The following is a 17,200-nucleotide window of genomic DNA, read 5'->3' as shown; positions in this document are numbered from 1 at the left end:
CTTTTGAATATACTATCTAGGTTGGTCATAACTTTTCTTCCAAGGAGTAAGCGTCTTTTAATTTCATGGCTGCAGTCACCATCTTCAGTGATTTTGGAGCCCCCCAAAATAGTCTGAGACTGTTTCCACTATTTCCCCATCTATTTCCCATGAAGTGATGGGACCAGATGCCATGATCTTTGTCTTCTGAATGCTGAGCTTTAAACCAACTTTCCACTCTTCTCTTTCACTTTCATCAAGAGGCTTTTTAGTTCCACTTCACTTTCTCTTCACTTGGATTACTGTTATATTGAATGGTTTGCCTTGGAAACGAACAGAGATCATTCTTTCGTTTGTGAGATTGCATCCAAGTACTGCATTTTGGACTCTTTTGTTGACCATGATGGCTACTCCATTTCTTCTAAGGGATTCCTGCCCGCAGTAGTAGATAGAATGGTCATCAGAGTTAAATTCACCCATTCCAGTCCATTTTAGTTCACTGATTCCTAGAATGTCGACGTTCACTCTTGCCGTCTTCTGTCTGACCACTTTCAATTTCCCTTGATTCATGGACCTGACATTCCAGGTTCCTATGCAATATTGCTCTTTACAGCATAAGACCTTGCTTCTATCACCAGTCACATCCACAACTGGGTATTGTTTTTGCTTTGGCTCTATCCCTTCATTCTTTCTGGAGTTATTTCTCCACTGATCTCCAGTAGCATACTGGGCACCTACCGACCTGGGAAGTTCCTCTTTCAGTATCCTATAATTTTGCCTTTTCATACTGTTCATGGGGTTCTCAAAGCAAGAATACTGAAGTGGTTTGCCATTCCCTTCTCCAGTGGGCCACATTCTGTCAGACCTCTCCACCATGACCCACCCGTCTTGGGTGGCCCCACGGGCATGGCTTAGTTTCATTGAGTTAGACAAGGCTGTGGTCCTAATGTGATTAGATTGAGTAGTTTTCTGTGATTATGGTTTCAGTGTGTCTGCCCTCTGATGCCCTCTTGCAACACCTACCGTCTTACTTGGGTTTCTCTTACCTTGGACGAGGGATATCGCCTCACTGCCGCCCCTCCTGACTTTGAACGTGGGATAGCTCCTCTAGGCCCTCCTGCGCCCGCGCAGCCACTGCTCCTTGGACCTGGGGTTACTCCTCTCGGCCACCTCCCCTGGCCTAGGGCGGTGGGTAGCACCTCCTGGCCGCCACCCCTGACCTCGGACGTGGGGTAGCTCCTCTCGGCCACGTTACATGTGCTGTCGCAGCCGCCCATGCTATATGAACTTGTGATAACTATTACTAAATTAAAGGATTATGACCACAAATCCAGAAGACAAAGAACACGACTGAACTGTAAACAGATGTTGTTATTCAAATTAACACTCAAGATGAAATTTACACATTACCTCAAAGATGTGTTACTAAAATTAAACCCCAATGCACTGGCACGACCCAGAGGGATGGTACAGGGAGGGAGGAGGGAGGAGGGTTCAGGATGGGGAACATGTGTATACCTGTGGCAGATTCATGTTGATATATGGCAAAACCAATACAACATTGTAAAGTTAAAAAATAAAATTAAAAAAAATAAATAAAATTAAAAAAGAAAGAAAAACACAATGAAACAGAAACTGCCTAATGTCCTTTATCTATTAAAGGAGTTGAGTACAATGTTCCAGAAATCTGCAGGGCAAGAAGATTTAATTGAAAATTTTCCAAGAGGTAACGAAGAAATATCACTAGACTCAGACAAAACCATCCATATGATCATATGAGTTGCAATTAAAGTACTTCCCATTCAAATTTGATCCTTAATCCCCTAGGCAGAATTAGGTACTTCTGAAAGTTTTCATTAAAACCTATATATGTAGAGAAAACCATAATTTCAAAAAGTACATGCACACCAATGTACAACAGCAGTATGTACAATAGCCAGGACATGGAAGTGACCTAAATGTTCACCAACAGAGCCATGGATAAAGAAAAATTCCTAACAATTCTGTATCTATTAATGTTTTTTCATTAATGCACAAACATACTAACCTACTGGAAAGATGTCTTTGTTTTACACATACATGAGAATTAAAAAATAAAAATAGTCATCTTTCTGTTTATTTCTTTCTTTTGTTTGTTTATTTCAAGTACTAATATTTTCACAGATTCTGTGGACTCATAAAGATCTAATGTATGAATCCAATTTCTTATATTTCCCCCATGAATATTTCATAGCTACTAGACTGTAAAATTTATTTCTGAGTGATTTATCACCACAAGCAACAAGCCAGTTAATGGTTTTTGTATGTATTGATGGTTTAATACATTTTTTTAAAATAAAATGCCTTATCAAAGTGAATGCAACTTCCCTGTGGGTCCAGTGGTTAGAACTTAACCTTCCAATAAATAGGCTGCAGGTCCCAACACTGATCGGAAGCCAAGACCCTACATGTATCATGTTAAAAAAAAAAATAGAAACAATATTGTAACCAATTCAATAAAGATTTTAAAAGGGGTCCACATTAAAAAAAAATCTTGAAAAAAAAAAAGAGTGAATGGACTTATAGAATTTTGATAGATAAACCAACCAAGGGGACTTTTCAAAACACATCTGTACTTTCTTATCTCAAGTCATATTTTGCTCTTCTCACAGATTCGCATTTAACTCACTCATCCAACTATCCTCAGAGCATTGCTGAAAACCATTTCAATGGAAATATTCCTTACTTCATCCTACAGCATATAAAGAGGGAAAGGGGAGTGAAAAGCTGACTTAAAACTCAACATTCAGAAAACCAAGATCATGGCATCTGGTTACATCACCTCATGGCATATAGATGGGGAAACAATGGAAATAGTAAAAACTTTATTTTCTTGGGCTACAAAATCACTGAGAACAGTGACTACATCCATGATATTAAAAGACACTTGATCCTTGGAAGACAAGCTATGACAAACTTAGACAGAGTATTAAAAAGCAGACAGATTACTTTGCCAGCAAAGTCTGTATAGTCGAAGCTATTGTCTTTCCAGTATTCACGTATGGATGTGAGAGTTGGACCATAAAGAAGACGGAGTGCTGAAGAAGTGATGCTTTCTAACTGTGGTGTTGGAGAAGACTCTTGAGTCCCTTGGACTGCAAGGAGATCCAACCAGTCCATCCTAAAGAGAATCAACCACGAATATTCATTGGAAAGACTGATGCTGGAGCTGAAGCTCCCATACTTTGGCTACCTGATGGGAAGAGCTGAGTCATTGGAAATGACTGGGATGCTGGGAAAGACTGAAGGCAGGAGGAGAAGGGGACCACACAGGATGATATGGTTGGATGGCATCACCCATTCAATGGAGATGAATTTAAGCAAGCTCAGGGAGATGGTAAAGGACAGGGAAGCCTGGTGTTCTGCAGTACATGGGGTCACAAAGAATCGTCCGTGACTGAGCAGCTGAACAACAACAGAATTGGCAATCATCTGTTAGCTGCTATTAGTATGTATCTGTCTGCTTCCACAGGAAGACAGCTCACTGGATGAATTACTGGGCCCATCTGCTTTCTGATGAATCCTGAGGCTTAGTCTCTTATTGGCATTCAATCTGTATGTACTGAATTCATGCCAAAGCGTGGACAGGAGGACTGTACAGCACATACATTCTTTATGAGCACATGTAGGTAAATGTTTACAGCACATTGTACTGAACTTATTCTCTAGCCTGCTCCTGTCTGATAAAGGAGAAATCGAGACGTTCTGTGGACAAGGAAACTTCACCATTCCTATACAAATGATCTTAATAATAACACCCTTTTATCAAGAGCAGTGTCAACAGACCGACTGACTGAAATGCCCAGAATGGAATTAATGTGTGCCATTCAGCCAGACTAACACGTGTGATGGAAAGAAAACAGAGAGTGATTAATAAATACCAGTATGGGAACATTAAAACAAAGGTGCTCAGTGCTGAGACACAATGGACCTTTCTCTACGGGACCCATCCTCTCTGAGATCTGTAGGACATTTGGTCCTGTCCACGTCAACCTGCAATCCTAAAACTTTCCCCAAGTACCAGGAAGGTCATGGATACATGACTTTTGCTTCTTCTCGTGTCTCTGTTTCTCTCCAGCTGGAGAGCTTTGAGACATTTTCAATATCAAATAAAGCTCAAAGAAAGCGGTGAACATTTATAGCACGAAAACTTGATGTGAAGTATAGATGTTCTATCCTCTATGCACATTGAGTGCTATCCGTCATTTGCTTGGGCTGTGCGCACCTCATAGTGTTTCCCTGACATGTAGTGGAAGAACTGGTCAGTCTTTCCTGAGTCACACTAAGAGGGCACCTTTGGGAGCTATGCTGAAATTGTACAATGTGGGTAACTATTTACAGAAATCCCTACTCTGGGTCGCTCTGCTTCTAGATGGGGACTCCTGTGAGAACATACGTGCGTCTTCCTTCTGTCTTTGTACATTCCTGTTTGTCTTACTGAATCCTGACGTCTTTCCCTGACATCACACTTCTCAGCGTGAACAGTGGCAGGGTCAGGGTGCTGGGTGACTTCTAGACACACCAGGGCCAGTGCCCCCTGGCCTTCTAGAGCCTTCTTCCTCGTCCACTGGATAGTGCTGAATACAACCCTTTCTACCATATGCCCAGGCATCTAATGACCCTTGGACAATGGCTCTGGATTCCAGTCCTTAATACATCCTTCGGTCTTTGTTTTGACTAAGAAATGGCATACACACACACACACACACACACACACACACACACACGGTAGCCCACATTTGCCCATCACAAGCCAAAATCCCCAAAGAAACACCCTGACTTATTAATTCACCAGCTGTACCAATGGGGACTCAACCAACACCAAAGTGCAAAGGCCATGACGCTGTTAAAGTTGCTCATCAGTAGATGAAGACTGGTTAAAAAAGAACAGAGGATGATAAACTGGGGGAAGGAGAAAGAGTAAGGGAGTGTGGGGCTGTTATACTGGACGGAGAACCGTGTCCTGCAGAAATCTACAGGTTCCTATGAGGACTGAGGCTTCATTTTGGGTCAGGGCAGCAGGGTAACTCAGGCGATTCAGGATTTCTCAGCCTCCCTGTGATGGACATGTGATGGGACAATTCTCTGTCAGCGGTTGCCCTGCATATTGTAGGCTGTTTAGCATCCTGTTTCATTTCTAACAACCAGATGGAAGGTGTCACCACCCACCTATCCCACTGTCACAACCATACATGACAAGTGTCTCTCCTGGGTGTGGGGGCACATGCTCCATTTGAATCAGCATAGACAATAACCTTCTCTGGGGTCACAGAGCATGTACTCAATTGAGAGGCACCATGTAGAGAAACTGGAATTCTGAAAGAGATGGGAATACCAGACCACCTGACCTGCCTCTTGAGAACCTGTATGCAGGTCAGGAAGCAACAGTTAGAACTGGACATGGAACAACAGACTGGTTCCAAATAGGAAAAGGAGTGTGTCAAGGCTGTATATTGTCACCCTGCTTATTTAACTTATATGCAGAGTACATCATGAGAAACGCTGGACTGGAAGAAGCACAAGCTGCAATCAAGATTGCCAGGAGACATATCAATAACCTCAGATATGCAGATGACACCACCCTTATGGCAGAAAGTGAAGAGGAACTAAAGAGCCTCTTAATGAAGGTGAAAGAGGAGAGTGAAAAAGTTGACTTAAAGCTCAACATTCAGAGAATGAAGATCATGGCATCTGGTCCCATCATGGCAAATAGATTGGGAAACAGTGGAAACACTGCCTGACTTTATTTTGGGGGGCTCCAAAATCACTGAAGATGGTGACTGCTGCCATGAAATTAAAAGACTCTTACACCTTGGAAGGAAAAGTATGACCAAGCTAGAGAGCATATTAAAAAGCAGAGACATTACTTTGCCAACAAAGGCCCATCTAATCAAGGCTATGGTTTTTCCAGTAGTCATGCATGGATATGAGAGTCAGACTATAAAGAAAGCTGAGTGCTGAAGAATTGATGCTTTTGAACTGTGATGTTGGAGAAGACTCTTGAGAGTCCCTTTCACTGCAAAGAGCTCCACCCAGTCCATCCTAAAGGAGATCAGTCCTGGGTGTTCATTGGAAGGACTGATGTTGAAGCTGAAACTTCAATACTTTGGCCACCTGACATGAAGAACTGACTCACTGGAAAAGACCCTGATGCTGGGAAAGATTGAAGGCTGGAGGAGACGGAGATGACAGAGGATGAGATGGTTGAATGGCATCACCAACTCAATGGACATGAGTTTGAGTAAAAACTCTGGGAGTTGGTGATGGACAGGGAGGCCTGGTGTGCTGCAGTCCATGGGGTCGCAAAGAGTCAGATGTGAATGAGCAACTGAACTAAACTGAGGTAGAGAGTGTCTCCAAGATCAGACCTTTAAAGATGGGCTTGCGGTTCTTTATTTCTACTTTAGATTCTAATAACGTTGAACCTTGGTCAGGAGTCCATGAGGAAACCTGTGTGTTCTTCGTGACCAAGGTCACACGTTTCCTTGCATTGTTTAGATAGGAGTTGTGTAATATAAGATATAAAAACAGTGACCACAGAGAAAAAGGAAAGTAAGACAAAATTAATAAACTTGGAAAGAGAGGCTTTGTAGTTCCAGAAAACTGGAGAATCGAGGAGACACCAGGAAGATGTACCAAGCATGGTTTATTATTATTTGTTGGGGGATTACAAGATTATTGTTTGAGTAAGGTGATTCTGCTTTGTTTATCAGTTTTTTACCTACATTTTTTGTCAATATTTATGAAGGAGACTTTGGATTAAAGGTCCTATGACTGCCTTTAGTTACAAACAAGCAGGTTGCTAAAACCTGCTGCAATAACCTCTTGGAGAAACTGTGTTTAATCCCCCCTTGATTGGCAGTTAGAAAGGTCTTCCTGAGATGGTATGGTCCAAGAACACACTCCCCGGTGACACGTGTTGGTAAGAATATGAAAGGAAAATGTGAGAATGTTAGAGGTGCCTAAGGAGAGATGGAAGGGTGATGATGGATAGATAAGAGGTGTTAGCTGGGATCATACTCCTGTTAAAATTATCTGAGTCAGGATGACTCTGGTGGTCCAAGGGTTAAGACTCAACACATCCGCTACATGAGGTGATGATTCCACCCCTGGTTGGGTAACTAAGATCCCTGGTTGTGGAAAAAAAAAAAAACAAAGTAGAGATTCTTTGGCTGTTTGAGGGACCTTGAGAGTAACTAGATGTATAGAGTTAGGAAATTTCCTTTTTTATTTTAAATTCTACAAGTTACAAGAAATACAGTCGTGCTTTTTCACTTCCTTAGAAACAACTGAGTCAATGAGTAAATGATATATCACAGATTAGATGGATAAAGGATGTCTTGAAGGGGAGAGAGGAACAGAATTGCTCACGTGCCTTTTCAGACATGAGGGTAAGGGGCATTTGGACAGAACCTCCTCTTAGCTATAAGGAGGACAGAGCCCGCTGTGGGGCAGGAAGAGGTGATCAACATTTTGTGCTGACATGTCCCTCCCCTCAGAGAAACGGGAGGTTTTCCAAAGGTCTCTTCAGAAATATTTTTTAACTTTGTTAAATCACACACTCGACTTTAGAAAATAAATTTTAGACTATCTCCTAAATGTTAAGGAAATGGCAGAGGAGTTGGAGATATGTACCTTGGACAGCTTATCCCAGCCTTATCTCAGGATACAAAGGTAAATAAATATTCCTGGCCTTGGAACATTAGAGTGCATTGTGATATCTCACTCCCTCTAAATGTTCCATGTCCAGATCCTCTTAAGCTTCTCTTAAAACAACCCTCATGATAAAGATAACACACTGATGTGACAGCAGATCCCTGCCAAACAGGATACGGAAGATGACTTCTGTGTAACCTTGGGCTTAGGAGGAACAACCATTGGTTCGTGACACGTCACACCAACAAAACGATCCTATAAAAAGTGGCACAATTCCCGTCCTCTCCAGCCACTGGGACACAGTCAGCCTCGACAGACGAAGGACCACGACAGACAAGATGAAGGTTCTGTTCCTGACTCTTCTCCTTGGTGTGGTTTGTGCCGCCCAAGAAGAGGAAGCTGAGCAAAATCTCTCAGAGGTACCAGGGAGGAGGCCTTGGGGGGTGTGTGTGTGTGTGTGTGTGTGTGTCCCTTTTGTGGTTTTGATATGTGGACCCACTAACCGATCCTCCTCCCTCCGACTCAATACTGCTCCATTAACTGACTCTAGACCTGCTCCATTTCGTCTCTGTGTCATCTCTACTGTGTATTAATTGACTCTCAGGCATTTTTACTAGTCTTGTAACAGAAAAAAGTGGATCAGCAAAACAGCTGTTCATTTTGAGATCTTGTATTTGACATGAGAACTCAAGCTATCTCAGAAATGTCTCAATTCCTTCTTTTGCTCTGACTCGGTTTTGCATTATTTCATAAATCCTGCTTTGTCCAGTCAAGGTAGATAATGTGTGCTGACTTGCACTGGGGGTGGGAAACCTTTGACTCATGATGCTGGATGAAATAAAAAGACAAGGACTACATTTTCTAAGGGGGATTTTGCTTTCAGCTTTCAGGATCATGGAGAACAGTGTACATTGGATCCACCAACCCAGAGAAAATCCAGGAGAATGGACCATTCAGGACTTACTTCCGTGAACTTGTGTTTGATGATGAAAAGGGCACAGTGGACTTTTACTTTTCTGTCAAGTAAGTACAAATAACCAAGAAGGAAAACATATGTGCGAAAAATCAGACACAACTGAGCAACTATCACACACACACAAACACACTTTTGAATTTTCATATGGCTAATCTTTCTGAAATCAACCTGACTGAAGTGAGCATGTGGCTTGTTAAGTTGTTTCAGAAGTGTCTGACTCTTTGCAAACCTGTGGCCTGTAGACCACCAGGGTCCTCTGTCCATGGGGATTCTCCAGGCAAGAATGCTGGAGAGGACTGCCGTGCCCTCCTCCTGGGCATCTTGCCAATCCAGGGATTGAACCTGCATGTCTACCACTTGAACCTCCTGGGAAGCCCATGAGCAATTATTATATGCAGCTTTGTGGAAGGCGTAAGCCTTCCCCGGTGGTTCAGATGATAAAGAATTTGCCTGCAATGCAAGAGAACTGAGTTCGATCCTTGGGTCGGGAACATCCCCTTGAGAAGGAAATGGCAACCCACTCCAGTATTCTTGCCTGGAGAATCCCATGGACAGAGGAGCCTGGTGGGCTACCGTCCATGGGGTCACAAAGAGTCAGATGTGACTGAGCAACTAATTCTTTCTTTCATGGAGGGCATAGTTCAATATGTTTTGACAGGCACACATCTTTTTCGTGAACTCCACTGCGCAGATATCAAATTTCTCCATCTCTGCCCAAACTCTCCTTTTCCTCAAAATTAGATGTCTACCCACTGAGCCACAAGTTAACAATGGGTCTGCTTATTGTCTCCTCTCTTAGAACTTCAGATGACAAGATTACCCTGTGGGGATAAAACAAAGAAAATTCTAAGTATATGTCTACTTTTTCCATTGCTTCAAACACCTTGTATATGTTTGCTTTTTAAGGCGGGATGGAAAATGGAAGAATGTACATGTCAAGGCTACAAAGCAAGACGATGGTACTTATGTTGCTGACTGTAAGTATGACTGCTTCACTGGTCAGAGAACATTTGGGTAGAAATCTTGGGACAATTGTCTTCCATAACCCCACACACCTGAATTCTACTCCTGCTAACAATTAGAGGGGTGAGCAGGCTCCAGTCCTTAGGATATTCAAGCACTTCACTTTGTCATGAGACAATGATTCAAACACACGGCCTGGAGGTCTCCTCCCAATCAGGAGTGTTACTGCTACTGCTAAGTCGCTTCAGTCGTGTCCGACTCTGTGACCTCATACATGGCAGCCCACCAGGCTCCGCCGTCCCTGGGATTTTCCAGGCAAGAACACTGGAGTGGGTTGCCATTTCCTTCTCCAATGCATGAAAGTGAAAAGTGAAAGTGAAGTCGCTCAGTCGTGTCCGACTGTTAGCAACCTCATGGACCGCAGCCTACCAGGCTCCTCCTTCCGTGGGATTTTCCAGGCAAGAGTGCTGGAGTGGGGTGCCATTGCCTTCTCCTCAGGAGTGTTAGCCACTGAGAATAACAGGTATAGACCTGTATTTCATATGGTTCTCAGACAGTTTACAACAGCCTTACGAACTGATGTCTCAAGGGTCTATCTTGAGTCTTCACATCAGTGTCACTTTTTCAAACAATTTTAAACATCTTAATCCATCCAAGGTACAGAGGATGAACTTGAACCCAAGGAAATCATCTTGAGTTCAACCATAAAGGAAACTGTTGGTCAAAGCAGTAGGGATGCTGGCTAAGACTTTTAACTTCTTTATAATGGCCCCAAACTACCTTCCTAATTTTAAAAGTCTTAGTTCAGTCGCTCAGTCGTGTCCAACTCTTTGCGACCCCATGAATTGCAGCACGCCAGGCCTCCCTGTCCATCACCGACTCCCAAAGTTCACACAAACTCATGTGCATCGAGTCGGTGGTGCCCTCCAGCCATCTCATCCTCTGTCATCCCCTTCTCCTCCTGCCCCCAATCCCTCCCAACATCAGGGTCTTTTCCAATGAGTCGACTCTTCACATGAGGTGGCCAAAGTACTGGAGTTTCAGCTCAGACAGTAAACGTTCTAAGGGCTACACATTTGACTGTGATTTAAATGTAGCAGCATGTGATGACAACCCGTGTCTAAACGAAACAGTCACACAATGCTTATACGACGAACACAAATCAGTGACATTTATGCCTGGAAAATTTCCTGAATGGCTTTTAATATTTGACAACTTTTAAATTATGTTTTTATTTTCTTACTCTGATATTATTTTTTCCTTTGGCCAAATCTCAGTGCTTCCGCTGTCTTTACTTTTTCTCCAGTTTTGCAACCCTTTTTAGCTGCAGTTTTTACAGAGCGACTAAAGAAGGGAGAAATAGGTTATAACCCCTTCTTGTAAGATCTCTTGGGGACCAGCAAGTGCTACCCCCCAACTGTGTTTTGGGGGCTGTGAGGTGTACCCACATCAAGCCTTAATGGTGACCTGACGCCCATAAGATAGGTTGGCTCTCACTGTCCCGTTGCCTTCGTTAATGTCACAGCCAGTTCAGTGATGCTGCAATGCCCACCTTGCTGAAGTCATGGTCAACCACAGGCAGTCACGGATAATCTCAGGACCTGCATCATCCAACTTAAGTTGTCCCAGCGTGACCCCAGGCTCTAGACTCATGGTAGGCTTGGGCACATTGCATGTAACATCTAGGGGCTCTGAGACTATGAAGCTGCTTCTGCTGCTATTTTTTCTCCTTCTCCATCACACTAATAATTTTCAGTGTTTCTGACACTGAACAATGCCATTGGCATGTTTCAGGTACAAAGGCGGGTAGTTTTACCTCCTGTCTTTCTTAGGGATTACTATTAGGTGTGATGGAAGCCAGGAGAGACAGAATGGATGTAGACAGTCTAGACGTGACACACAGTAGGTCAGAGCTGCTTCTTGTCCAGATACATGGGACAGAGTGGACGGGCGGGGCAGAGAGGAGGGGCAGCCCTCCAGGTGGGGACGGAGCTCGCTGCCTGCACTTCCCAGCCGGTGAACTGTCTTCACACCAATGGACATGTCATACCCCAAGCTGAGGGGCAGAGGAAGCACAGGAATTAACATCAAGTGTTCCTAAAGCTGCCTGGCACAGTGTAGGCACTCGAGAACACATGCTATTATTTTTTTCTTTCATTAACTATTTTTAAAATTTGATAATATTGCATATTAATTATTTCAATAGCAGGTCTGTCTACAAAACATCTCAAATTGTCCCAAATATTTTTTAATTTATTTTTAATTGGAGGATAATTGCTTTGCAATGTTATGTTAGTTTCTGCTGTACAATGTCAATCAGGTGTATGTGTACATAGATCCCTTCCCCCTGGAGCCTCCCTTCCCTTCCCCCATCCCAGCCCTCAAGGTCATCACGGAGCACCGAGCTGAGCTCCCTGTGCTATCCAGTAGCTGCCCACTAGCTGTCTGTTTTACACATCGTAGTATATACATGTCCATGCTACACTCTGAAATGCTAACTTGATTTACCATTTCAGTTGATTTACCATTAAGTTGATATACCCTAAAGAAAAATCAGTTCCACGGCTGGAACAACAGAAATACAAATAATTTTGGATCTTGGATTTGATAATACACTCCTGTTTTTCTTTTTTTTTTAACTGTTGGGTTCATTAGAGCACACGTTGTAGAAGACAGCTGAGCAAGAGGGCAAAGTGTGACTGGTTAGTTGTATGAGGACGGGGGGAATAAGGAAAAGTCTCGACTGCTCTTGCTCTCCTTGCTGCCATGGCAGCTGTAGGATTCAGCCCACCCACACATCAGCACAGGATGTTCTATTGCTATTACTCTCAACTTGCCATGATGAATCTAACTGAAAATACACAAAGGTGGAGTCCTAAAAATGTGCATATTCTCTCTCTCACAGATGAGGGTCAAAATGTATTTAAAATTGTCTCTCTGTCGAGAACGCATCTGGTAGCACATAACATCAACGTGGATAAACACGGCCAGAAGACAGAATTGACCGGACTGTTTGGTATGTGTGACATCCTCCTATGCACATCAACACTGTCATGTAGAACTTCCATTATCAGCGCTCTTATCCGCAAAATCATTATGTGGTGATGGTATCTATTATGCAGCCCACGGAACCTAGATCTTTCTGTTCGTGGAGATAAGGACCCTGGAACAAAATCTACCAAGAAAGAGGAGCTCAGAGGGGTTGAGGAGATCATATCATCAGACATTTCTAAATAATTCCCGTTTGTTGAAATTAAAGATAGCCAATAAGTTTTAGTAGAAATAGTTTTTTGTTTAAATTTTTCGTTGAAGGAAAATTATTGTGTTGGTTTCTACTTTTATTTTTTTTAACACTTTAATTTCAAGATATGGCTATAAGGAAACTACTCTTATTTGTTGAGTTTATACTAGTTTCTCAATTGATTCTAAGACTTGGATCAGAAACTTTTATTTTTAACCTTTCTCCTGTGCAATTTTTCAAATGCACTGCTATTGTGAACACTGATATAAGCCCAAATACCTACATAGAAGCACTGAGACAAGTGTACATCATTGGAACAACATATGCCTAGTTAAGGAAAGGTTCTGAGCAGAATAGTGGGTTAATTAAAGGATAAATCATCTCCCATTTTCATGTGTGATGAGGTGAGTGTGTGTCTATCAGGGGAGAACTCTGTCTGCTTTTTATTTGGGTCAGAACAAGACCTCAGTGGCAGATACAGATAATTGGAAGTAGGTGAGCAAGCAGATCAATTCCATAGTGTGATGAAGTCCCCAGATCCATGAAACTCCTGTGAGTCTTTGGGGTACTCCTGCTGATGCTGAGCTGGGAGGTCTAGTTACAGAGTTGGGTGGGGATTAATTCTTAAGACAGACAGCAGACATCTGAGTCATGAAATGGTAACTGTTGGAGGCTTAATTTATATCAAGTGAAGATCTGACTTGGACACTCCATTTCTTGTTCTGCATTCAGAATGGGTTCTGAGGGGCAAAATTCTGCTTTCTATGTGGTGTTTTTCAGTTAAACTGAATGTTGAAGATGAAGACTTGGAGAAATTCTGGAAGCTGACGGAAGACAAAGGAATTGACAAGAAAAATGTTGTGAATTTCTTGGAAAATGGTAATGGAATTCTACTTTTTCCTAAGTATATCATTCACCTTATATGCAAATATACTATCAGGAAACAAATCAATTTATTTGATATCTATTTCTCCATAAATATTATTTTATATAATCTGGTACTTAAAAAAAAAGTCTTGGAAATCCTGTGGAATGGTACTAATTGGTGGATCTTTCTTTCCTGTCCCTTTGGTTTTCCTCCAGAAGACCATCCTCACCCCGAGTGACAAGGTCCAAACAAACACCACTGTAAGTGAAAACAGTCTTTTACTAATACTGTTCCATTAAATAAATCGATAAGGACACATGGTGATTTCATATCTGCCAAATTTTGTGGATAACTATTATCTTTGGCCCCACAGCTTACATTTGATCAGTAGAGAAATATCTCTGTCACAACAGGTAATTCCTCTTCTCTCGAGCCATATTAAATTGCTGTTTGGTTGGTTGATTCATCCTGAGCAGCTTTGATGAGAAAGCCTTATCCTGCAGGAATATCGCAGACCAGAGTCATCAGGGAGAAGCAGGAATGATCACGAGTTGGTGGAAGCTTAACTAGTTTTCCCCTCAATCCTGACTTTGTGGTTGTCCACATACACCCCTCCTCTAAGAGAACCAAGACTGAAGGGTGCTCATGTTGACTCAAGACAAGTGCTCAATCTCATATAATTCTGACAGAACCAGTAGAGGTCTTCCAGTCACACTGTCTGAAACATGCATTTGAATTCTATTCCCCTTCACAAGATGATTTTCTTAAAGTGAAATTTTTAAACTTTCTAACCTAAGACAGCCTAAGAAAATGACACACATCTAGGATAAAGTGTGGCTTTTAATTTTCTGTTGAGAAAGAAAAAAAAAAATGAAAGAAAAAAAGCAAAGACAAAGACTAGCTTCCAGGCAAATATGATAAGAAAGATGTGGTACGTATATTCAATGGAATATTCAGTTCAGTAAAAGAATGAAGTAATGTCATTTGTAGCCACATGGTTGGACCTAGATATGATCAAACTGAGTGAAGTCAGAAAAGTAAAAGTGAAGTCGCTCAGTCCTGTCCGACTCTTCGAGACCCCGTGGACTATAGCCTATCAGGCTCCTCCCTCCATGGGATTCTCTAGGCAAGAGTACTGGAGTGGGTTGCCATTTCCTTCTCCAAGGGATCTTCCTGACCCAGGGATCGAACCCAGGTCTCCCACATTCCAGGCAGACGCTTTAACCTCTGAGCCACCAGGGGGGTCAGAAAGGGAAAGACAAATATCACATGATGTCACACATACGTGGAATCTAAAATATGACATATGAAAATCACTCAGTTGTGTCTGAGTCTTTGTGACCACATGGACTGTAGTCCTGAAATTCTCCAGGCCAGAATACTGGAGTGGATAGCTTTTCCCTTTTCCAGGGGATCTTCCCAAGCCAGGGATCAAACCTAGGTCTCCTGCATTTCAGGAGGATTCTTTACCAGCTGAGCCACAAGGGGAGCCCAAGAATACTGGAGTAGGTAGCCTATCCCTTCTCCAGGGGATCTTCCCAACCTAGGAATCGAACTGCAGTCTCCTGCATTGCAGGCAGACTCTTTACCAACTGAGCTGTCAGGGAAACCCAAAATATGACATGGAGGAACTTATTTAGAAAACAGAAACAGGGTCACAGCCCTAAATAACAGACTTGTGGCTGCCAAGGGTGAAAGGCTGGAGAAGAGATGGAATGAGTATTTGGAGTTAGAAGGTACAAGCTACAATATACAAGATGGATAGACCAAAAAGTCCTAAAGTATAGCACAGGGAACTATATGTAATACTCTTTAAAAACCTACATGAGAAAATAATCTGGAAAAGAATAGGTATACGTATGTACAAACTAACTGCTTCGCTGCACACATAAAACTAATGCAACATAGTTAATCAACTATACTTCAATATAAATTAAATTTTTAAAAATTATTTCTTGAAGACCCTAAAGACAAAACTTGAAGAGTTAGAAGAATGCACTCTAATCACAGAATCTGAATGTGCATTGTGAAACCATTACTCCTATAATGGATCATATAGATAGAAGGTCACCTCATATGTACATCCTGGGGAAAATTCCACATGGACCCCCACCTACATCAGAGATGTGGAGTAGTGAGTGCCACCAGGATTCTGACATTGGATCACCTCCCAGCTTCTGTACCCTGGACAACCTACTGCCTGAGGCTCACCCCATCAGCCATCACACAGTCAACTCTACTAAACTTTTCAGTTCAGTTCAGTCACTCGGTTGTGTCCAGCTCTTTGCAGACACAGAGTGTCCATGGACTGCAGCTCCCTGTCCATCACCAACTCCCAGAGGTTACTCAAACTCATGTCCATTGAGTCGGTGATGCCATCCAACCATCTCATCTTCTATTGTCCCCCTCTTCTCCTGCCTGCAATCTTTCCCAGCATCAGGGTCTTTTCCAGTGAGTCAGTTCTTTGCAGCAGGTGGCCAAAGTATTGGAGTTTCAGCTTCAGCATTAATCCTTCCAATGAATATTCAGGACTGATCTCCTTTAGGATGGGCTGGTTGGAACTCCTTGCAGTCCAAGGGACTCAAGAGTCTTCTCCAACACCACAGTTCAAAAGCATCAATTCTTCAGTGCTCAGCTTTCTTTATCAACTAAACATTTTGTCCTGTTTTATTCACCTACAGAAACAGTCATGGAGACCAGACATGTCCTCATTTCCATTGAATCAAGATCAACACAAAGACGACTTCTCTGGTTCCTGGTTAACATGATCCTTCTCTCTTCACACTCACACTCCCTTTCTTATCTCATCTCTCCTGGTCACTAATCACATCCTGTCTGGTGGTGTTTGATTTCTGAGGGTTTAAATAAATTGGTTCAATTTACAGTCAAGTTATGTGTGTTTGTACCAAAAGTCCCCGTTTTCAAACACCCAAAAATGCACATTAAATTTAACTATCCAGAAACATATGCCTTTAATAAGATAGGTGTTCCATCAGAGGCAATTCTGAGGAGGAGGATATAGAGATTCCTAGAGGTGTCCAGGGGAGAAGGACAGAAAGGACATGGGATAGGGACAGGGTTATGGATCATCTTAACTGCAGTGAGAAAGGGTAATCTGGTCAAGAAAGATGTCAAGAAAACATCGTATTCATTACATGGAAAGGAACCGTGTTCCAGTCTTTGATCTTCATAGAGAGAAAGTATAAAATGCCATGGGCCACAACGTAAGGGAAACGTATATTCTGACAACACCAACACTTCTGCAGTTGAGCTGAAGATACTTCTTAACGACTTGGACCACTAGGAACCAAAGCTGGGCAGCATGTGCACCTTGGTCAATTCGTAGCATCATGAAGTCAGGGCAGTGCTTGGAGGAACAAGATGATTGACAGCTCAGGCAGGAAGCTGTCACTGTTTACAACATCTGAAGATGTTTCTTCCAGCCTCTTATGCTTCAAAGAGGTGTTAGTAGTTTGAA

General features: G+C 42.4%; 1 protein-coding gene across 1 annotated transcript; it reads left to right on the top strand.

Annotated features, from left to right (window-relative positions):
- Positions 1 to 7,952: 7,952 nt before the first annotated feature.
- Positions 7,953 to 16,611, top strand: OBP (odorant-binding protein). The gene is made up of 7 exons (XM_059883925.1): positions 7,953 to 8,093; positions 8,558 to 8,697; positions 9,557 to 9,627; positions 12,519 to 12,629; positions 13,635 to 13,733; positions 13,938 to 13,982; positions 16,404 to 16,611. The coding sequence occupies exons 1-6, from the start codon at positions 8,013 to 8,015 to the stop codon at positions 13,958 to 13,960; spliced, it is 525 nt and encodes a 174-aa protein (XP_059739908.1). The 5' UTR covers positions 7,953 to 8,012; the 3' UTR covers positions 13,961 to 13,982; positions 16,404 to 16,611.
- Positions 16,612 to 17,200: the final 589 nt, after the last annotated feature.

This window comes from Bos taurus, chromosome X, assembly GCF_002263795.3.
Source record: "Bos taurus isolate L1 Dominette 01449 registration number 42190680 breed Hereford chromosome X, ARS-UCD2.0, whole genome shotgun sequence".
Classification (NCBI taxonomy): domain Eukaryota; kingdom Metazoa; phylum Chordata; class Mammalia; order Artiodactyla; family Bovidae; genus Bos; species Bos taurus.
Note: the sequence above shows the minus strand (reverse complement) of the source record. Positions and strands in the feature narration are given on the sequence as shown.